Here is a 24,100-nt window from a genome sequence, read left to right as displayed (position 1 = left end):
ATTAAAACCTCTCGGAAGTCACTGACGAACGGGTTTGTCCGTACAAGGACTTGAAAAGAACACGGCCTTATATCTAATGCCGTTCAGGTCATCGTAGGCCATATGCAAAATAGCCTGAGGAGCTAACGCAAGTTATGGGCTTGTGCACTACATCCAATGCTGCGTAGCCATCTAAACAGCGCTTACGAAAGGAAAAATATCGAGTAAAAAACACAAAGAAAAGGCCATTCAAATCAGCTGCACGAGCTACGTCGTTTTATTGACAAACTACGATGAAACAGATGCAATGACTTGCCGTTCCTTCTGGGGCACACGCGTCTTTGCTTGTTCTTTGGCCGCTATGCGAGCTCAGCCGATCGTTGTCGCCCCCTAGCGGCGGGTATCGGTGCCCGGTCAAACTAAGGAGGCGCCACCGCTGCCCAGCGGCGAAGACCGCTCGGCGTCACGGCCGCGCTACCTCCCGGGGCTGCTACTGCACCGGGGCGGTTCCGGGGCGTACACCGACATGGCGCAATCTGTCTCCAGAAACGTGCAATAGGGAAGGAAGTGAAAAGAGAGGGTGATCCGCTTGGCAGGCATACTCATAGGATGGCGTGACAACATTCCTTTGGGATATCAGACGTGCACGGTGGACAGAGGTGGCATTACAGCGATTTCCGAGCAACAATACCCAGTGTCCAAGCTAACTTTAACCAAGTGTTACAAAATAAAAAAAGTTTGAGGTAGGCCAGAGAAACCACTTGTATACAATGCCAGCCATCTGGCGCACCAGAGGAATTTTTTTTTATTTTGCAATTAACTAATCAGTAATCAAGATAATTTTTCTAACTTACTAAGTATTGCCTTTAGACAGTAAATGTTATTTGTAAAGTTGGAGAGTACCTTCTGAAACCGCATTCCATTTATTTCTGATAAAGAAAGCCTCACGTGTATCATTTTTCGGAGCTCTAAACAAAGCCCGTGAAATACAAGAAATATCACGTGACTGGCGCAATCATGCACCACGATTGTGGTGCTCTCAATCGTGGTTTGAGTGAACGAAATTAGCTGAGGCCGTGACTCGACAGCCCAGTCCCAGCGGTAGGCTATGTTGGCGATGGTTGCAGCTAGCGCGGTGAGCTCGCTGCGACTTGAACCGTCACGTGCATGATCACGTGCGTCGACTGTCTGAAGCGGACGAAGAAACCCCGGCAGGCACATAGCCAAGACCGCAGCTGGTTTCGTTCACTGAAACGTAGCGCAGCACAATAATGGCGCACGAATGCGCCAGTTATTTTTCTTTCTTGTATTTCGCGGGCTTTCTTTAGAGCTTGGAAAAAGGATACACGTGAGGCTTTCTTTGTCGGAAATAAATGGAATGGGAGTTTTAAAAGGTGCTTAGCAACTTACTCATTGTCTAAAGACAATAGTTAGTAAATTAGAAAAAAATATCCTAATTACTAATTACTTTATTGCAAAATAATAAAAAAAAAAAATGCCCGTGGTGCGCCAGATGGCTGGCAGCTGTATACAAATGGTTTCTCTGTTCCACCTCAAATGTTTCATTTTTCAACCTTTGTCTAAAGCTAGCTTGGACACCCTGTAGATGACTACAGTACGATACCGTGTGGATGGTAAGCACGCCATTTGCTTACCATTATTACCATTTTCTTTCCTTCACTGACGACAAGTGGCGTACACGGAAAGAAGCACAGTACTATCGCTTCCCTTGTGCCACGTAATACAGCAGTAAAAAAAATATATGCGAGATAACCGAGGTAATTAAATACCGAGCATTCTCGACAGTAATGTATAGTGATTGCAGCAAGAGCGGCATGCTTTCCTTTGTCGATTGGAAATCTGTGATACAAAGCAATTGATACCTTATACACTGCCTGCTTACCGTGCATTTTTTGCTCAGCGTCAAGTCTGAACTCCGGGTCCGAGCTTTCTTTTGATTCCATGGACTCTGAGAATGAGAGAGAAAGAGCATAAAACTGAAGAAATCAATTCTAATTATTCTAAGGAATAACAAAATAGAAGCATAAGAAAAGAGTGTTTTTGTACGGTGAGCAAATGGCGCACCTGTTTAAATTTCTATCGTTTTTGTAAAGGTCTTTTAAAAGGCTAATAAGCTTTCCTTATTCAACATGTATTGTTTACTGCTCCTTTTGGCGGAGATACGCAACCGCACTACACGTTACAGCTGGTCGGCTAGCGGAGTTTAACGTACTAAAACATCTCGGGCTATGAGAGACGCCGTAGTGGAGGGCTACGGAGTAATTTCGACCACCTGGGGATCTTTAACGTGCGCTGACATCGCACAGCTTACGAGCGCCTAGCTTTCCGCCTCCGTCGAAAAGCACCCGCCGCGTCCGGGATTCGATCCCACATCTTTGGGCACAGCATTCAAGCGCCCTAACCCCTGCACCATCGCGGCAGGGTACTACTCGCCATGGGTGAATCTGCTACCATTGCCACTGAAGCAAAAAATAAATAAATAAATAGGCGAAGGCGAAACCTAAGTAACCAAAGCGAAAGCGGCGGCCCGTTTCACTCCGCCCGCCTCTCTGCGGCAGCCTCCCGGCGAGTTACGCCCACTGGATAATCGGATTCGGCCTGCCGTCTTCGTAACCTCTGAGACGCAGACAGTTCACGAAGTGTCCTGCCTAGATCATCCATGACGATTGCTCCCGTTACATTGTCGAGTCCTGTTGCGATCTGTTGGCACCGGGTAAGAGCATTTAACTGGCATTTAAAGGTCTTTGGTTCGTTCGTAGGCTTCGGCACCAACAGACATTGCGAAATAAAAGAACGCAATCAGGCGTCTGGCCTATAGTGTGTACTAGGATACTATTTTACTGTAATCTGTTCTGTGACATTTATGGAAGCATCTGCCCGAGCGCATGCGCGACCACGCTAGCTCGGGCCAAGGCGACGCTTCGTCTTTATATTCAGCAGCAGCCGAGGCTATCTAGACTGAGTTAGCTCCACGGCTCCAGCGCAGCTGCGGTTGAGTGACATCATGGTTGTCACGTGACTAGGCAGAGGTGAGCGCGCGGTTACCTCGGTTTCGGCGGTGGCGGCTGAGTAACGTCATAGCTGCTACGTGGTTTTTACTCGGTTCAAATTCGGTTCAAGGCAGTAGTAAAAGATTTCCCTTACAAAAAAGAAGAAAATGTCTGATGAAAAACGCCTCAAAAGGCGTCGGTCGTTACAGAAGAGGTAAGGGAAGGCACTGACCTCCGACGAAGCGGGCGGAGTCGGCCGAGGCCTCTCGTAGGCTCTCCTCCGCTTTGAGCCTGCGCTTGATCTCGCTCTGCAGTTGCTCTTGGACCTTGCGCCGAGAGCGCCGCTCTCTCCGCAGGCGCCTCTGATACAGCACTGCGTTCAGTGGTATTGAAGGAAGGGAAAAGTGTACACACTAATCTAAACGATTCAATGTGCAAACATCACAGTGCAACTCTCATTGAAATTTCTTTGCTCAATTTCTGTGAAGCACCTCCACCAACGACAGGCTTATTTTCCTTGGTTTGATACGGGATGAGAAATATATACTTTAATTCAACAATGCGGAACATTCAATAGTAGTAGGGGCGTGCTTAAAACAAAACCGAAGTAAAAAGTCTATAAAAAATTTGATGCTGGTAACAGCAACTGCTATCTGCTACTGCAGCTTCGGGGCAGAGGCTGGCAAGGAAAGCGGCAATTGGGCAAGATGAAAAAGCGAAGCGCTGGCAGGAGAGGTCGCGGAAAATGACAGAGATGTGAGGGGCGGAGGTGTATATGCTCACACACACAGGACAGTCATACTCTCATGTAATAAGACTTGGAATTTGTGGTAGGATTTCAGCCTTTCGAGTGCACTGTCATGATTACTTGTACTTTTAGGCTTGTCATATTTTTCGCCGAGTCTTAATGAATCCTGGCGCACTAGGAAATATCTGAGAGGGACGATGTATTCACGAGGTTGTATCGCGGCAGTATTCGGCTTTTAATGATTAGCATTCGTGCTATTAAGGTATTTTCAGGTTAGCTTTTGTTGTGAAAGTAAATTCAGAAACATTTCGTTCTTACCTCTAAATTTCTGCTCCTCGGCTAGTTGTTTCTCCACCTTTTCGCGTAGTTCTCGTTCTCGCAGAATTTCCATTCCAAGCTCGGCTGCCCGGATGACAGAACAAAAGAAAGTAAAATTGGTTTGGCTTGTGGGGCTTAACGTCCCAAATCGACTCGGGCTACAAGAGACGTCGTAGTGAAGGCCTTCGGAAATTTCGACCACCTGGGGTTCTTTAACGTGCACTGACATCGCACAGCACTCGGGTGCCTTGCTTTTCGTCCCCATCTAAAAGCGACCGCCAAAGCCGGGATTTGATCCTGCATCTTTGGACACGGCAACCGAGTGCCCCAGCCGCTGAACCACTGCGGCGAGCGAAGAGAGTAAAATTACATGTAAGTAATGACCATGTTTAACGCATTACGAGTTTTTGAGCATGCAGTATTGTACGAAAATGTATTTACGGGAGGAGAGTGTATGTACTTCATTTAACAAATGCTTCTTTTTTAATTTTTGGATTTCGTTCTGTCTAGTTGTACCCCCGACAGAGTTCAGATGCTGTTGCTTTCAAACAGCAACAGTACAAAGATCAAACAGCACAAAGTTGCTTCATTAAGACGTGCTTAGCTTTATATATTTATCAATGCCATTATTTCGACCTTCTATATTTTCCCGGTTGTACGTAGCGGCTCTGTTTAACAAGATTAATGGCATAAATATTTCTACTTTTTACTCGCTGCAGTATGGTAGAGACCCCATCCTCAAGAGCGGCGCCTGTAAAGGTGGCTGTTTTGCGGCGGCAATAGTATGCGTGCAGTGATGCACGCTTTACAGGCAAGACTCGGTCGGAGGCGCAGTCGTACATTGGATCAAGCGAATAGATGATTATGAGAAGGTCAGGGTGGGACGTTAAAGAGCAATTGGCACAATTGTGACTCTGAGCTGGACCTTACTGCATGAGGGGTAAGTAAAAAGGCAGAAGGCAAGCGCTAAAACGTAATTTCATCCGCTTTAAGGTATAATTCGGGGCGACGGGCACCTCAAGTGTTTAGCTTGTTTTCACTGCAGAAAAATATTGTAAAATAACTAGTATGAGCAGCGTATGGTACAGCAACGAATAATTTCCGAACTTATTCTAGAGACAGTGACTAAATATTGCATAGTTGCAAACACTCCTGTAAAAAATGTTAGGCAAAAAATGGCGGTGGCTTAGCTCAGCTAGGCCACGATATATGTAGCAATAGGGGAGGAAACCTGGGCCAGGGGGGCACTGCGCTACTCTTTGCGTCAGCGCCCTTCATGGAGACCTCGACAAAACCCTCACGCAGCGCGGCCGCGTCGTCTGCTCCCCGCTGCATTGAAAAGCATGTTGTCGTTTGCTCCGTGCTGCATTCCAGCGCGTGCGCGCGCGCGGTTGTTTCTCTCTTCCTGCGGCCGCGTTCTGGCCGCCGTCGCGCTCCAACAAAGGGGACAAAAAGAAAAGAATTAGAATGAAAAAATGACAGCGCGCTTTTTCGCAAAACTTGTGTGGAAATGGTAACGGGCTGGTTGCGGCTTTTTTTTAGGTACCTCATACCGCTCGTATCTCGCACCTCTGTTTGTAACTGGCGGTGCCGCAGCAGCCATCGCGGAACCGAGTCGGCCTCAAGAAACAGATATACGTCAATCATTCTATCCTCATACGCGATCCTGCTTCGGGAGCTCAAAACTGCGCACTCGGTAGAAGGAATAACTGAACTAGGAATTGCGCAGAGTAGCTGTGGAATTAAGAAGGCAAAGGTTTCCGTGGAGAGATGTCTCCGTCTGCATGGAAAGTCGCCAGGCATTTTCTCGTTGTCCGTCCCGTGGAGGGAGGAAACTATCGCAAAAATGGCATGCCTCGGCTTCTCTTCAGGCCGTTAAAAACCCGTAATCGTTAAAGGTAGATAGGTCATTGATTTCGGATGGCAGCGCCGCAGCAGTGAACTTCCGCTGTAGGCACGAACCAAAGGGTAAAACAGCATGCTTTGTGCCTTTGTTAGGAACGCGTCAAAAACAGGTACCACGGCGCCAGTAGCATCCTGTGTAATCGTCACACTGCTGAAACGAATGGGTCATTATGGTTACTTTCGTTCACCATATTGGGGGGTCGCCTAAAACGTCTGTCACCAAAGAGTTGAATGGGCCCCTTTCAAGTGAGCAGTCACAAAGGGAAAGCAAGATCCCCAACCGGCGCCCGGAACACTCGTCGCTGTGTACACGCGTATCAATTATTCTTCACCAGAAGGCTGGACGCTTCATTCTCTGAACAACATGGACAGAGACATTAAGAAGTACCGCATCAAGTCTTTCAAAATACCTGTCGCTCGCCTCTCACCTTCAAGTAGCGAATTCGCGTTCATACATATATTTTTTTATGCCTGGGCCTGCCAAAAAGGGCTCTCTGAAAACAATGTTCGCGGCGATCTATTAATCATAATTTCTCGCTTTCGAAAGCACCGATAAAAAACACGTTTCTAGCCGGCCTCTTTGTCAGCCAGGGAACCAAAAAAAAAAAAAAGCAAAAATAAAAAACCCATTGGCAAAGAGCGTCGGCTTTGCGCGCGTCTGCAAGCGACCATTCCCCCTCCACTTCATTCTCCAGCTCCGCGTGCACGTGCGGCTGCGCGTGGCACGCGCTCCCGCGCGAGCGGGCTGCGCAGACTCCGCAGACAGCCCTGCGCTGCGCGGGCGCGACTGCGCGTAGGTTTTGTAGTTCTGCTCCGCCAGAAACCGAGCGCTGGCGTAGCGGAGCAAACTCCAGCTTGGGTTCCCTGTAGCTACGTTTAGCTTTGGTTTAGCTTTGGTTTGCGTATAACGGTAAGATTCTAACGTTCCCGTTACCGATGCGCTGGCTGCCAGCCGTGTTGTGTTCGGTCACCCAGCGCGTCCTCGTCGCGTCTTATGATTCTTCGCGAAGTTCTTGTTCTCGTAGGGGTCCAGCATAGGCTCGATGTATCTGTCACTCCACGACTTGACGTCGCCGCGAGGCGAGACGTTCTGCCTGATGCACGCTCTGCCCTTCCAGCTTCATTCTTACGCTGACGGGCCTCTTCAAGCCAAGAAACTATTTCGGGGTCGTCCGATGGAAGCTTCTCGCAGCCATCGAAGATGCCGCGCGCCGTGCGCGCGCTTACCTTCAACTTCTACATTCATGGAGCACCTTATTAGCAAAGCACATGTAACGTCAGGTCAGCCATACACAACGAGCCTGTAGAGTGAAAATCGCGGTTTATTTGGAGCTCGCCGTATACATTTCTGTGTGGGCGCTGGTGTTGCGCCCTGGTTTTCGGCTCGACTACGACAGAGTAAGTCAACTACCGATACAGTGCATACCCGCATGGCTTTTTATGCGCCAAGCTCCGTAGCCAGACGCAGCTGCGAAACCCCCGTGGAATGGTGCAGCTGATTGCCGTGGTAACGGCGCACGCTCAGCGGTTAGACGTGATGTCACGCTTTGGCGCAGCCATAGCTTTTTGATCATACCAGTTGGAAACTCTGATTCAAAAAGTGACTGGTTTTAGCATGCGCTTTTCGGGTGTCAATGAAGTGTCGCGCCATCTAGAAGCGGTCAATAGACGCTGTCTTTATTGTTATCATTGCCTTCTGGAAATCACCTCTTTTTATTTCTTCTTTTTCACCCTAATTACCTCTACGGCTTTTATTTCTAAGAATTTTCGCTCCTGCTATTATTGAACATATTCTATTTTCATGGTGGTTGTGCAATTATTAAACATCTGAGAATTTGCAATTCAGGCACAGTTTTCCTTAATGGTTGCAGGCGCCGCCACTATTCGTAGGCATCCGAATTTTGATAAATCAAAACCGCAGTTTTTGATACATGGGCAATATGAGAAGTTTTGCAACTGCTGATATTAAAGAGCTCTGGGCGCAGCGGTGGACAGCGGCGCGGCGAAGCGGCCGAACACCCACGCAGCGGTGCAGCTTTGTCATGGTAGTGGCGCACGCACAGTTCTGGCAGGCTGACGGCTTTGACTAGCGTATTATACCTCTCGGTAAAAAAAAATGACACGATAATAAAAAGATGCCGACTTCTCGCTAACCGCACTCTCTCCGAGTCCCTGCATATGCCTCAAGGCCTCAAAATAATAGTGAAGCAAGTGTGTCGCCATTTTTCACGGCACGCGACGAGGTAGAAAAAATAGAGCTGTGGCGCACCTTTCTCGAGGTTCACCTGCCTCTCGTGGTGCCTGGCACCGTCGGCAGCGACGCGCAGCAAAGCCTGGATGTTCCTCAGCAAGGCCTCCATGGAGTACACGTCATAAGCGCGCAGCAGAGCAGCCTCCTGCAGTGACTCGGGGAAGCCCGCCATTGGGGGCGTGGCCGCGGCCTCGCCTGGGCCCAGAAGATCATCGCGACAACAGCTGCCCTTGCTGGAATCTCCTGCAGTTCCGAAGAGGGTACTGAGCACTGCGCTTTCACACATCCCGTCACTCAAAGGAAAATATTCACCTTTCCTTTAATCTGCAACTTTATTTTTCCCTTTTTATTCGAGGCATCTAATTCACACAGTGCATAAAAAAACCTCATATAGTTCATTGTAGAGGTTATGTCCTTTGTGTCATGGTCAGCTAATTTGAGTTAATTTTTTTTCTTAAGAAGTGTAGCATATAAAAAGATGCATCTTATTACCACAGAAATAATGTTTCTCTCTCACCGATGACAGCCTTTATAAAAATTTCATAAATAGGCTCGTGCTCTTACCACATGTATATTAAGTTTATTTTCATAAATATGTCACTCACGTTTCGTGAAATATCATCTATGCGTACTATACAATATAAGACCGTAGTGTATTCAATTTCATGCTGTTGCATCTCTCCCCACGTCGAATATTTAAAATATGTACAGGGTTGTCAGCTCTTTGTTAATACATGGTGGACAAGTTGAAAGCACCGTTGCATCCGACCAAGCCACGAATCGACGCTAAGTAAATGGCCATGCGAGGCACTATGTACAAGTCATTCTGATTGCATTACTTTGCGTGGATATGCGGCCGCATTCAAACATCAGGTGAGCAACCCTGTACAACCAGCTGCTGATAATGAGTGCTTTCGAATAGCTTGTCGCTATGGGATTTAAGAGTATAAGCTACACAAAAATTGTATCTAGGGAAGAAAGTCGTTCGACACGCAAATTTTTATGGTGACCAGCTTTCCCAGCTGCTACAAAAAATGAATCGTGCGCACACGCTTGTAGCTGGCAATTAATTCACTGTCTTTGCAAATAGAACTGCTTAAAAAGAAGACACAATGAAAATAGAGCAGAAACACTAGGAGAAGATGCCTCTTGAGCGTGCATTTTATGAGCTATTATTGGACAATCGCTGCTGCTCTCTCTCTAACACTGGTTTTGTGATAGCGGCGTTGAACACAAAAATCAAGTCCGTCCTAATGACCTAAATAAATAATAATCGTTCATGCGCAACAGCTAGCACGAACTTCATGAAGATACATTACATACCGAATATTTTTATACTGCAGTCTCTCTTTTCTGTTAATTTTTAAAAGAACAGAGAGCGTACTACGAGGCAAAGAGGAGATAAAATAACGCCCTCTTCAGCTCCTATAGAAGCATGATGTTCTGACGCGGGACTAGGAATGCGCAACCTGAGGAAAGTTGTCACGGGAACATCTCGGCGGGTGGCAACACGAAATGTGAAGAGCCAATCATCGAATGCCACGCAGTTAGCTTTCGCTGACCAATGCGTAAAGCTACAACCTTATGTATGCACTTTTTTAATATACGAAGACTGAATAATTTTTACAGCTGTTTAATTATTTATGAATAGTAATCATACACCTTTATGTTGCATGATTACTATTCATATTAGTATTACGTTGTTTTTTTACTCGAGAATAAACTTTCAACTTCATCCTCGGGAACCAGTAATTAGGGCTTCTTACCTTCATCCTGGCTGTCGTCACCTTGCGGCCCAGTTCTTCCGGATCCGTCGCTGGTGGCGCCACGGTCAGTCGGCGGCAGGCTAGCGTGAGGTGCGGCCGCCTCGTAGGCATACGCGGCTGAAATGAGTGGCCAGCTCGTCCGTATACGGCATATTTTTTGTCACATTGTTTATGACTCATCACTCACTTTCTAGATCGATTTTAAACAAAAACAACCCTACTCTGAAGCAACATTCCGGTTCATAGTTGTTTGGTAACATTCTACCCTTTACGTAAGTCTACGTATTCAGAGCATCCTTTCTTAAACTTGCAATTATTTCCACAGCTAATGAAAAGTCATTGTTTTAAAAGCGAAGTCAAGCATACTGAATAATAACGCATGTTTTTCAAATTGTCTTTGAATAGTAATTGCCAATACATTACATCAACTAGTACGCAGGAGTAATGTATTATTTCATAATATAAGCGTGTCGCCACCACAAAAATTATTGCAATTCTGCTATGTAAAAAAGAAACTGCACAAACGCAGTACAATATTAGGACCAAAATGTTTTCGCCAATATGCTGCGCGCTTCCATACCTAGTATAATTTAGAACATTCGGGTAGAAGCAGTAAAAGTAAGTCCTTCTAAAAATCTAGCTCGCTGGTCCCCGTTTCTGTACTGCAAAAGACTACATTTGAAATCAAAGTATAGTGTCACAGCTACGCGTTAAATAATATCCGCAAAATTTAGCTTACGTAGCATCCCTGGAAAAAAATAAAAAGTGGCAGCTACCGTGAAAGGATGAGCGTACCCCTTCTCTGCTTACTGGACTGCTGACGTCACTCGAAGGAAGTGCAGCAAGCACCTCTGATTATTATGCCTCGGCAGTGGCATCCGGTAGTTTACTCCTCCCTGGCCAAAGCAAAAACTGAATTCGAGAAAACAGTATACGCTGTTCTTATTACAAATTTATAGTTATGACCACTGCAGAAATGGCAGCATAGTAGTAATGCACATGAGCGAGTAAAATGAAGTTAATGTTTTGAAATCAAATGAGGAACTAAATTCTTTAGTCACGGCTCCGCTCATTTTCATAGTCCGCTATACTTAAAAGCTTAGTATCGCTGTTGCAAGTCTTGACAACTGAGGCAAATTACGAACGCAAAAAAGTTAATGAAACTACGACGCCGTAACGAGGTTCAGTGGAGTCACCTTGTGGTCACCGCGCGATGGCTCGCATATGTTTAAAGCAGTAATGAGCTGCAGAAACCCGTGGAAGGATTCTGGTAGAGGTCCGGTCCTGTGTTGCAGGTTCTAAAATATTTGTCATATGTTGGTCTTCTATGCCTATGGCACTGCGTCATCTGTCACTGGCATGTTGATATTGCTCATCGTTGTTTGTGCGATGAAATACGCGCCAAGTAAGCAGTAGGCTGCAAGTAATGCTTTTTTGCTTAAGATTAACAGCGCAACAATGCTGATAAATAGAGAGCTAGTGTTACAGACGTCAGTGACAGGTAAATGTAGGCTGAGCAAGCTTATACTCAAACTGAGGTTGTTTCTAATGTAGACGCTGTCACTCTGCAAACGTAGAATGTGAGCTCGGCATCATTTTTTATAAACCTCATGTAATGTTTTCAATCGCTCACATCGTGGTGAATTTTCGCGTAGCAGTTTATTGAATACGTTGCTCTAGAGTTCACTGTTTATCCATGCATTTTTATTTCAAACATAAAAAAGCGAAAACAAGCGCCCGTCTGAACGTTGCACCTCTTGTTCAACGTTCTTAGATCGTCAGATAGAGAGACAGAATTTAGCTTATTAACTTTTGTGAATAAAAATAAATATTAGCTTTTATATTCTCCTTCAACGTTTGAGATCTCCATTCGCGCTGTACAAACCGGTGCAGCAGGTTGATTGCCGACTCCTCACGTTAGTTGGCGATAGAATTTGCGGTTGCGCATTGATTATACAGCGGTAACTCACTGCGTAAGTCCCCACTGGTGGACTTGCTTTCGGGATGTGGCCCCTGCTCCATGGACATGTAGCAGCTGTCGTCTATGCTCAACTCTGGTGGCATAGTAGCTCTGTCAAAAAAACAATAATAATAATAAAACGAAAACAGTACTGTGAGCACTGGCATGAATGGCAAATTTATAATGATTTGTGACAGTTAAATTCAGGGATATTAAAAGGCTTGCAGTATTCAGTGAATGCGACTACTAGCAGTATTCACTGAAAGATTCGATTTTATCTGAAGCCGTGCGTGTTCAATGTGTCCTCGCAGTTCCGTGCGCAGTGATGTGCGCGCGCTAGGGATGCGGACCCAATGACCCATTCATCATGAGAGCAGGAGTACGTTTGCTTAACGTAAACATTCTTTTTTTTTAATTACTGTACTCTGATATTGGTAGGTTAACGGTTATGACTTCTCAGCTCATAGCTATAGCAAGCAGGGTCGTTCACTGACTGTGGCAAGTATAGGATGAATGGTGAAAAGTATCTAGATCGCTTAGAGAAAACAGTGCATACTACCCCTCATTGCCTCATATTATAGTCCCGCTGTAAAGCTAAGGCTACAAGAAAAATAAATAAAATGCGAGGAATACTTGAACAGACTCATTCTGCGTGGAACCTTTTTACCCTATGTCCTAGACTGAAAACTTTTGATAAATACCAGGTGTGTATTTAACGAAGTAACACCACCTTTCAATCCACTGATTTTAAGTAGCAAATAGCCCTCTTCCTCCCTATGGAAAAAATTTATTCTCCAATCTACAACTGCCATTTTTTCTATATACATTTTTTTATATCTCTTGTAACGTACGCTCTCGCTGATTTTTCTACTGCGGCACATGCATTTTCCTCGGCAGGTCCATTATGCCGCTCTTTGCCTGCAGGCGTATTATACATAGGTTGTTCACATTGCTCACAGTTGTTCACAGTGTTCACATTGCCTCTTTCACAAACTTTTCCGATTAGCGGTGAATTCCTTTTCTTTCATAGCGAAATTCGTTTCATATCGCCAAACAAAGAAATGAACTCTTTGCCCATTCACTCATGCATGCAAATGAGAGAAACGTTTCGCAACTTCTCGAAATTCTGGCTTTTCTAAGCTTGCTTCTATGCTGCCTTTAAACCCGAATATTTGTCCTGCAATGTGGCCGAGGAACACATGGTCTGGACATCTCATTCGGCGACGCCTTCAGATTTGCCGGATGAAGCAGACCATGAACAACCCGTTGCGCGCAGCATTAGGTGCATCGATTATTTTGAGCGCGAACCATTTTGGCCAAGGGTGAGGCCGCTGGACAAAAGGTCCAGCAATTTCGAGAATGACCTGCAGAACATGCGTGAACTATATCTTCGTTTTCAAGTATGGCTCTGCCCGAAGGAAAATTAGCTTAGGGGCTTGTCGAGTACTGAAACGAAAGCGATAGAGTACCGTCACCAGTCCTACCGTTTGAGATTATGAAAAATTAGTGGAAATGTAATTGATTGCATTCAATGCTCATTACAGCACAATTTCATTATTACTTTGGTAAACCTCCACTTGAGATGCTTGTTGCGGTGAAAGAAATGAGCGCGTACATGATGCTGCCAGGCCATGAAAATACAAGCATGGGACCGTGAGAAGATGTTAGGAATGCACGTGTTTTCCCATGCTGATGTAATTACGCCACCTTCCACACTGTGGGAGGCTGCGTATCCAAGTGGCGATTGCACATAAAAAAGGCAGCCATATTGAGATATCTAGGAAAAGTTGCTACTATCACTAAACTGAAAAGAGGAGAGGAAAATAAAAGTAAGGCAAATAACAAAATTATCCTGCGTTTACGCTCTGTTGAGTAATGCACTAAGCTCAGCGAAGCTCACAGGACGATTACAATACTTGCTGATGCGTTTTCGAGAGCTGCTGTTGTGGGAGATTCGTGCTGTTTTAATAGGCTTTGGTGCGTTCGCGTAAACGGATCCGCGCTCAAGAAAATTCGACGTAAGCGACGCGAACAAACAATGATGAGCATGCCTTTAGCAAGTGATAGATGGCAGGTGATATGGCGGGCACTGATGGTTGCGCAACGAGACCACATGGCATTGACGAGTTGGCGAGAGCGTGCAGCTCGAGCGAGCCCTTCGCGATGGGAGGGTGAGATGTAAATCTGACCCTCCGAGGACCGAGACCTTTGAATCCTGGGTCATACGTGCTACCACTATGTTTCGCAGGCCTTTTCGCATGACTTGGTTAAAGCGTGTTTTATATCTATGTCGTGCGGTCTTCCACTTCATGCGGCCGCTTACGGGCGTTTGCTTATGGGTATGAGATAGTAGACACATAATATTTGAGGAATTGGTGATCAAGCGAGTAGAAAAGTGGGATACGCAAGGGTAGTCACAGATAGCAGCCACTAACGCTGTCCCATCATACTTTTAAAGGCAGAGTTCGTGCCTCCCCCACCTAGTTTTGAAAGATTAAATGTGTTCAGCTTCCATTTTAGGCATGCCGCGGCACTCCTCGGCGCCAGCATGGAGGCGTAGTATGTATACGATAGCGAACGTTAACTGGCTTCGGCGACACTACGTGTCTGCCCCTTGGTGCTTATGCGCAGCGCTGACACTGGGGCAGCGCATGTGGCTAAAATAGCGTCCTCCCAATTTGGTTGTAGGTGAGGCCGGCACCGGATGCGAAGGAGCCTACCAGCCCCGCAGAAAAAGCTGCGCACTGATGTCCTCTGAAGTGTGAGACAAGCGCAAACGCCGATATTGTCTCATCATCCGCGCGACCGCAGGCATTCACGTGTTGAACTGGGATTGTCGGAGCCATGGTGAGATCCTTCAGCGTAGCATGAGGCCCGCTGTAAACAGTGTGGCCAGCCGAAGGTACCGGTCCTGGACGTTGCAGTCAACCGCCCGAGCGACGCCGGTTGCGCTTGGCAGAGACTAGACCTTGCGTCGCAACGAGGTTCAGTCTGTCGAATATTTCAATTATATCTTACAAAATTTGTCGGTAATTATTTAAGTTATTGACTTTTCAATTCATGAACTAAAGCGTGCCTTATTTTTGAGTAATGTTCTTCAACGGTGATGAAGCGCCAACTTTCAGCGTGTTTCCTGAAAGGTAGCATTTCCTAATCGTCTAATGACGTCCGATCCTAACTCCCCATATTTGCCCCACGTTCGCAGCGCATCCATGTTTCCATATAGCATTTTATATATCTCAGGTCCTCCACCGTGGTCGGTAGCTGAGCCATCAGGCGCGTCCGCGTTCAGTTTACGATTTAAAGAGCCACCTGTAGAACGCATTATCAGTTCTCCGCAATAAAGACGAAGAGGAACGGGGATGCAATTTTTCTCATACTTGGCTCCCAGTTATGTCTTAACACGCAGGGTTTTAAAACGCCGAGCTCGATGAACACCTCAGCAGCTCTGGCTGTGGAAGAAGGCCACACACTCACGCCTTGTGCGGGGCGGCAGCTGGAGGGCGCTGATGCTCGAGGAGCGACGGAGTGGACACGGCGTCGTTCCTGCTTCCTGTGCTGTCGGGCCTCCCATTGGCCAGTAACGGCTGCACGCCTCCCGGTTGTCCCGGGACGCGGCCCATGGGGTCGGCCATCTGCTGCCGAAGGCAGTTCAGCAGCAGCGTTGTCTTGTCCACGGAGTCATCTGCTCCGATGTTCGCAACAAATAACCTATATGTTCGTCGAGCGTACTTATGGTTCCAACCTCCCGTCTTATAGTGTATTACTGCTCTTACAAAGCTTGGCTAAAAGCACTACAACATAGAATAGACACCAGAAACTCTATATTAAGGCTGTTAAATTTCAAACCGATCAACAAAGAATGACAGGAACCATGAGAGACCAAATTGTGCTGCAATTAAATTCTGCCCTTCTGTGTGTGTATCAAAAAGACACGGACTAGGCAGCTTGCGATAAACAGCGTGAGATGAAGCATTATTATTATAAAAAAGAACAAGAAAAAGCATAATGCATAATGAATAGTGCTTATCGATCTATTTTATTTGAATGACTTGAGTTGTTGCGCAATCACGAGAATGGAAACGGCATTCGAGTCCTCGTATTATTTTCTGTGCAAAGGTTCAGAATCTAATCCAGCTTATTCTACATGGATTAGTGAAAATGAAGAAAAAAGAACGTCGTTGTGCAGAGCAACATTTGACTCGTTTTTTGGTTAGTTACTGTCACCACGCGTCGCACTTAAATTTAGAGGCAGCTTCTCACCGTAGGCCTCGCCGTTTGCGTATGTGGACGCGTAGTCGCCGTCGGGTCTCAATTTCTTGATGGCCTGCAAGGTGGGCATCACGGAGCCCGTCGGCTGATGCTGCGCCGCGCTCGCAAGGCCCAGCAGGATTCCAGAACGCTTGGGAGGCCGACCGGGGCGAGAGCTGTCGGAAGAGGGGGCCAGTCATACGCTGTTTTATGATGAGGCTACCACAAAAAAGTTTGCAAGGTTTTACTTACTTGCTGTAGCCAGGGAACAATCAGGTAATAGAAAACTGCTAGCGCGTATTCGTGTTGTCAGAGAGGGTGATTAATGCCAGTTTCAGAGCACATTTAAAGTAGTAGCATGTGGTTATTTATTATTAGATATCGAAAATGAAGGAAAAGATGTTTGCCAGCCACGGTATCTGCTACCTGATATCTGAAGCACCTTAACTGGGGTGACGGAAATAAAAGAATAGTGAGGAACCGGTAGAGGAAATTATAGAGCTGAGCGACAGGGAGAAAGGACCGGGTAGGTAAACATAAAGAGAGATGTGTACACTATAGTGCAAACTACAGTAGGTTGTTTGAGGTCGAACCGTAAATGTCTTAGGCCACTGAACACTCGGCACATTGGGCGGGCCTCCACAATAGCTGTTCCAACACATTGAAACGATAAGAAGATAATAGTGTTGATTAGGATGGTGTTGCCGGGGATGATGTTGATTAGCATCAGATATATCGCTCAAGCCCCCGTAGGTACGGCAACAGAAGGGTTTCAGGCAAAGACTACATGTGGATTCGGTTCCAAGATGTTTGAGCACCGAGAATCAATGATTTCACATTTTCTTGTTTATTATCTTCTTTTTCAAGAAGTACTATGCTTTGGGCTAGTTGGTTCATGGTTGTCTTGGGCACGAGCGTATCTGCTTTGTGTGGTTGATTTCAATTTGTGGTTGATATGTTTATTTTGTGTGTTTGTGCACTCCGATAATCTTAGGACTCTTTCGAACAGCTTGTTTTTATATATTTTTGGATGGCGTGCTTTACTGTGCTGAATTGCTATTTTTTGTTTACTGGCTGATTATACTGTGAGGTTTTTTCTTGTCTGTGACTAATACCGCCGGTGATCTGAGTGCTCCACGTGGATGACTATGTGATAGGCCTTTGTGATACGGTTTTGGTGCTTCATAAAATTGAAAGGGTTTGCGCGAATAAACATCAGTTGAAAGTTGGCGCCTGTCCTGTTATTTTGGTGTTCCTTCCTTGTCCTCGTCCCTTTCGCGCCGTCTTCATAATCCACTTCTATCTTTTCTTTGTCACGACGTTACACATGCACTACGTCTTCATTTCAGCTTCATACTCTGCAGACCTCGGTTAGGGGATCTGAACTCTGTTAAGTCTTGAATACATGACGTTGCAGCGCTTATGGTATTATTTATATGTGTCCTGAAACGACTCAGGCTATGATAGATGCCGGAGAGAAGGCATGCAGATAATTTCCGCCACCCGAAGTTCTTCAAGGCGCACTGACATCGCGCAGTACACGGACGCTTTGCATTTCACCTCCATCGAAACGCAGCTGCAAGGGGGACTCCGCGTACACGGGTCGAGCGCCCTAACCATTGGGCCACCACCGCGGGGCCGTTGCAGTGCATGAAATAACAGCCTTAAATACAAAGAAGTACACGTACGTCCGTGATATACTGAGTGCAACTGGTACAGAAATGAACTCCTGGCGACAGCGCTTGGTACAGGGGTGCGGACACAAAATCGTTGTTGCTAAAATATGGCGTGCAGGCTTTAGAGTGTTAAATATTTGGTGCCGCAGTGGCATCAGCAACAGTATGCCTAACAACCATAGCGAGCAACCTACCCACGTGGAAGTTTATAGAAAAGGAATCGCCAGATAATAATAATAATAATAATAATAATAATAATAATAATAATAATAATAATAATAATAATAATAATAATAATAATAATAATAATAATAATAATAATAATAATAATAATAATAATAATAATAATAATTATAATAATAATAATAATAATGAACGTTTATTTAATGTGCGCAGGAACAACCAAATGGTCTTCGTGCTGCAGCACAAATAAAAAAAAAATACATGCACACAAGTTTTACGCACACAGATAGAGCACAAAAGAAGAAACAACTAACACATGTAATGCAACTGAAACGAAAAGAGTCACGGAGAGAAAGAAATCAGTGAGCAGCATGTATTGTATACACGGTGTGAGAATTGTAGAGTACATCACGAAAAAACAAGATAGATACAGAAAAAAATAAATACTGACATTGATTATAGTAATATAGAAATATACAAAAATAAACAACGATTCCAGGCTCAACAAGAGAGTGGTACTTAAGCACAGGCTAGAAATACAGGGAAATACAATAATGAAATAGAATTGAACGCGGGACAGTAAGATTCGAAAATAAAGTTTAAAGTTAAAATATAAATAAGAAACTAAAAAAAAAGAAACTGATAAAAAAGCAGTACAAGATACTTTAAACAGCACTGAATAGGATAAAAAGCAAAACGTGAAGTAAATTAAATACAATACTTAGGCTAGAAAATGGAAGCTATATGTGATAAATACAGTTTAGAGTACAAAGCTACGAATGTTCAATATTAATGAAGAGAGCGAGTTTTTGAAGATGTCAAGGTGAAGACAAAAAGAGTTGAACAACGTCTGCATTCTGTCAAGAGGGGAATGGGAATGAAGAAGCGGAGAAACTTGAAACGGTCTGAATTCCTTCATGCTTTTTCGCGGAACGCGCAGAAGAATGTACTCTAATAGCTGAGGGCACTTAATGTGGCCATGAAGGAGCTTGTATCGAAAAATTATACTCTCACACGAAGGCAGTTAAGAGAAGGAAGATTCAGCGGGGTACTCTTGGTGGAGCGAGAGGAGGAAGTTGAGCAAGGAAAGCGATATCGAAATATCCGTAAAATTTTTTGCTGCACTCCGTCAACCTTGTTCCAGTTCGATTTACAAGTGCCACTCCAAACAACCGACGCGTACTCTAAAAGCGGCAAGCATATGGACATGTACAGCTTTAGAAATGGAAGTGGAGTACGAAACTCTCTCGAAAGTCTGCAGACGAATCCGAGTGTCCGCATAGCCCGCTGAGCAATGCGTTTAGTATGAGAGGAGAAGGTGGAGGGTGCGGTAAAAAAGTACGCCAAGGTCATTAATTTCATCAACCCTGTCCAACAGCACAGAATTCACAGAATAATGGTAGCGAAAGCTGTGCGTTTTGCGAGTAAATGAGACAACCCTAGTTTTGGAAGAATTGAGTGTACGTTCATTCTTCGCACACCAATCAGAGAAAGCTGATATGTCCGATTGCAACAACAAGCAATCTTGAAAAGAATGTATGACCTTGAATATTTTTATATCAGCATAAAGAAGAAACGAGGAGTTCTGGATCACGGAGGAAACGCCATTAATAAAAACGGTGAAGAGAAGCGGGCCTAATACAGAACCTTGAGGAACTCCGCTGGTTGCAGGATAAACGAAGGAAGTCTGTCCATTGACACTGACAAAGCAGAAGCGATCAAGGAGATAGTTGCGTAGGAGGGCTACGATTGAGGCTTCGACACCAGATAGTAGAAGCTTTTCAAGTATTAATGAGTGAGTAACAACGTCGAAAGCTTTGCTCATGTCACAGTACACAGTGTCAACTTGACCCTTCTGAAGGACTGCTGCAGAGGCATACGTCATAAACGTGACTAGGTTGGTAGAAGTAGAGCGACCCGACATGAAGCCATGTTGATGCGGTACTATGATATGTTTGAGATGGAAGGAAAGTACGTTGTGCAAAGCTCATTCGAAAAGCTTAGAGGTTGCACATAGAAGAGAAATCGGACGATAATTGGAAACATCAGATTTGTTTCCAGACTTGAAGACAGGAAACACGCCTGCCATTTTCCACATGCGAGGAAAGGCAGCATTTTTTAAACAGTTATTAAATATGGCAGTCAGTACTGGTACAAAGATATAACTGAAGGCTTTTATTATGGCGGCTGGAATGCCATCAGGTCCAGGAGACAAAGATGGTCTCAGACGCTTAAGACTCTCAGTTATCAACTCCTTGTCAAAGAGAATGGAATTAGATAGTGCACCAGATGGGAGGCAAACGGAATCACATTGTGGATGTTTGTAAACGGAGGAAAAATGTTGGGCAAAACTGTTGGCAACATCCCGAATTTCCGACCCCTGAGAGTCAACTAAACTGATACTCGAATACGATTTAATGGAAAGCTTGCGAACGTATCGCCAGAACTGACTAGGACGATTTGAGGCACTCTTCTCTAAAGACTCAAGAGTCATGGTCCTGCTTGTGTAAGTGTTTGCAAAGAGAACGCAAGCGGCGAAACTCATCTGCTCAGCTGCCAAACCCAGGGCGTTTAGCTTTACGATGGGCCCGTTCAGTAAGTTTTAACGTCGTTCTGAGTTCCTTTGAAAACTAGAAAGGTAACTTCCCAGGAGTATGCATGTACCGACGCATACCATCAAGAACTATTTCTGTAAAGCGACTGACTTGTCCATCTGAATCATTAATGTCATTTAAAAGGGACCAGTCGACTGAAGAGAAGAAATTGAAAAGACCGACATAATCACCACGTGCATACGCGAAACGGGGCGAATTCCTCGCCCGATCTGATTTAGTAGAGGGTGAGGCAGAGACAGAAGTAGTAACTAGAAGTGGAGGGGGAAATTTGTCACAGCGAGTCAGCGGTATGTCTGAATTCGAGACTTGAACACTTTCAAAATTCGATAGACAGATATCAAGAATAGTACAGCAGCAGTTTTCAATGAAATTGTGTTGCTGCAAAAAGTTAAAGGCTATAAAATCAAGTAGCACGTTACACTTAGTTAGTATATAATGATTGCTGTGAGAAGTAAATGAGTTCCAGTTGATACCTGGGGAATAAAATCGCCTAAAATGAGCAGTTTGTGTTTGCTATGAGAGGTTATAACATGTTCTATTGAGAGCAGAACATCATCTTATGCTGGAGGAGGAAGGCTCGGAGGAATGTAGAAAGCTGCAAGTAAAAGTTTTTCATGTCGATTTGAAGTGAGCTCAAGCCACACACATTCTTCAACAGTTCCCAGATCGGAACGTCGAACACACTGCACAGAACTGTCAATAGCAATGAGCACTCCCTCTCCTCTTTGTTTGGGTTCTGTTTCAGGGCGGTCGCTTCGAAAAACAGAGTAATTATTAGGGAAGAAATCACTGGAAGGGATATCGCTTGACAGTCAGGGTTTGCTAACTACAACAGCGCTGTAACAACAGGCGAAAACGCTAGAAAAAAATTCAGATCCTTAGTCTGAAGACCTCGGGCGTTTTGATAACAGATGTCTACATTAGGGGCCACTGCAATTTAAAGTCAGTTCAGAGGGATGCAGCATATCGTCGTGAAGCTTCCCTTGAAAGTCCTTGTAAATGCAGTCTATCGGCCAAATCGAAGGCTCGACAAGCTTACTGTAAGATTCTTCATCAATTTCAATATGGAAGGACGATTAGGAGGTACCATCTTTTCGGCTGCCGGCAGGAAATGAGGGTAACATTCATTAACTTCAGATGGTTAGTAAGATCAGCCGATATTGTTTCGGGACTGAGCTTAGAGACGAAAATAGTCTTCGAACGCTTCTTTTGGTTGAAAACGTTCAGGACGGATGAGCTCGATGCACCTGTAATGGCTGGACTTCGGTGCTTCTTCATCACACTAGGTGGGTTAACCTCACGGGGAGGAGCAGGGGCAGAAGATGAACAGGCAACATCTGCGGGAGTCATCCCTCGATGAAGAGCGGCAGAGTAGTGCCCAGACGGCCGCTCACCACGGGTAGGATTTCCCACGAAAACGGACTCGACGAGAGGATGCTCACACTGCGAAGCAGTTCGCCGCACAAGCTCCTGGCGTAGGCCGCGAACGTTGGCACGTACAGAGGCAATGACCTCGGCTTGTTGTGCGAAGGCCCGCGAGTTCTCCCCACGAAGGCGCTCGTTTTCTTCCCGCAGCTGGGCAACCTCATCGCTCAGGAAAGAGATCCCCTCAAGCGCTTCGAGGAGGAGAGCCCGTAACGAGGCAACCACACCGCCATGTTCACCCCGCCGGGGTGGCGCAGTGGTTACGGCGCTCCACTACTGTTCCCAAGGACGCGGGATCGAATCCCGGCCTCGGCGGCCGCTTTTCCATGGAGGCGGAAAGCACGGCGCCCGTGTGCTGTGCGATGTCAGTGCACGTTAAAGAACCCCAGGTGGTCGAAATTTCCGGAGCCCTCCACTACAGCGTCTCTCATAGCCTGAGTTGCTTTGGGACGTTAAAACCCCACAAACCAAACCAAACCAAACACCGCCATGTTCGAAGGGGGAAAACCAGTCGGGTGGTTGGACAGGAGCGGGGTGACGGGAGAACGGAGCGTAGCTACCGGCGCACCACCGTCTCTAAGCCTAGCACCTTCAGACAACGAGGCACATAAATTGCACACGAATGGCCATGAGCCGGACTTCAACAGTTGCAGCTCATCGTCCGCCCAAGTGACGCACTTCGAGTGTTCACGTTTCTCACAGCCGGCACAGCGTAAAAACTGCTGCTTGCTACAGAACGGGCGAGAGCACATCGCACATGCGTCGTACTGGGCGCTATCTTGAAAAAAAGAATAATTGGTTCATAGGAAGGGAAATGCGCAGTATATGTCACACTTGTTTCTGTGAACACCTGAACCGCGCCATAAGGAAAGGAGGGAAGGTTCGACTGAAATTGGAAAGCGAGAAAGAGGAGCCGTAGTGAAGGGCTACGGAGTAATTTCGACCACCTGGGGACCTTTAACGTGCATTTCACATATGCTTGGTTTTGTCGCGGAGAGTGCGTAGAGTAGGAGACAGAGTGACTATTAAAGAGCTGCAACAATATGGAAGCAACAGCGCTGAAGCGTTCTTTTCCCACCACATTTTCGAGCAATAGCGCGAAAGAAATTATTTCAATCTTCAAACATGATGTTGCGCCATAGGACTGTTCGCTTGAACGCAATTTCTAGGACATTTTTATTTTAAGTGCATTAAAAAAGGACATTCAGCAGTGATTTTTCATATCGAAAACGCCGTCAATTACATCAAAGTACTTTTTCACTGCAGAAAGGCTGACATTTTCGGTTTTGGATAGCCCTGTGACTATGAAGCAATTTTTTTAGTCAGGCTTCACCCCTCATATTTTTTCAAAAAGAAAGTATTCACCAAGGGGAACTTCGTTGACATTCGTTGGAAATTTCGAAAAGGGGAGCACATAAAAAGAAATATATACCAAGCGCCATTATTCCACATGTCCGCGGAATGTACGGAATGTTGCTAAGGCCAGCTATTACTCACCGGCTACTAAAGGCGCCGTATGGCCTTGGAAGCGAACCAACAATACCGTGCCGACTCAGCTTCGTGGTTAATGAGCCAAGAAGCCGGCTCTGGGTGCGCTGCCTGGATGCGTATCAAACGAGAGCCTTCGGAAGCCCTGCGACCATGCACGCAATGTCTGCATTTCTGCAACATGCGCGCACTGATAATTGCCCACGCGTCTCGCGAAGCGGATAACTACGTCGTTGTTGAAGACGCACCGCAGTCGAAATATCCTTGCATTTACCTAAGCGGGCCACTTGTTAGGCGTTATATTCCAACACGATTGCAGAATTACTCCTCACATCATTGTTCCCACTTAAACAACGTAACATCATAATCAGCTGCTGTCAGCATGTCCAAGCAATATTTTCTACTGTATATTTAATACAATATATAAGTGGTAGTATTTATGCGCCTGTAAGAATCGCATCTTGGGGTATATTTATATATGTCTTCCGAATGATATTCGCTGATCAAATATTTTCCTATTTGTT

At 45.6% G+C, this 24,100-nt stretch overlaps 1 protein-coding gene across 1 annotated transcript in view; it reads right to left on the bottom strand.

Moving 5' to 3' along the window:
* Positions 1-453: 453 nt before the first annotated feature.
* The window catches only part of LOC146190292 (dachshund homolog 1-like), a 45,179-nt gene continuing 21,532 nt past the window's right edge, over positions 454-24,100 (bottom strand). The window contains exons 3-11 of the mRNA XM_084599783.1: positions 16,202-16,365; positions 15,416-15,626; positions 11,949-12,049; positions 9,979-10,095; positions 8,231-8,455; positions 4,057-4,140; positions 3,223-3,363; positions 1,883-1,948; positions 454-515 (exon numbers count right to left, since the gene is read on the bottom strand). Of these exons, the coding sequence (XP_084455909.1) occupies positions 454-515; positions 1,883-1,948; positions 3,223-3,363; positions 4,057-4,140; positions 8,231-8,455; positions 9,979-10,095; positions 11,949-12,049; positions 15,416-15,626; positions 16,202-16,365 (1,171 nt within the window). The remainder of the gene's footprint in view (positions 516-1,882; positions 1,949-3,222; positions 3,364-4,056; positions 4,141-8,230; positions 8,456-9,978; positions 10,096-11,948; positions 12,050-15,415; positions 15,627-16,201; positions 16,366-24,100) is intronic.

This window comes from Amblyomma maculatum, chromosome 4 (assembly GCF_055883805.1).
Source record: "Amblyomma maculatum isolate TAMU_Amacu chromosome 4, ASM5588380v1, whole genome shotgun sequence".
Lineage (NCBI taxonomy): Eukaryota > Metazoa > Arthropoda > Arachnida > Ixodida > Ixodidae > Amblyomma > Amblyomma maculatum.
This window is presented reverse-complemented; position numbering and strand designations above follow the sequence as displayed.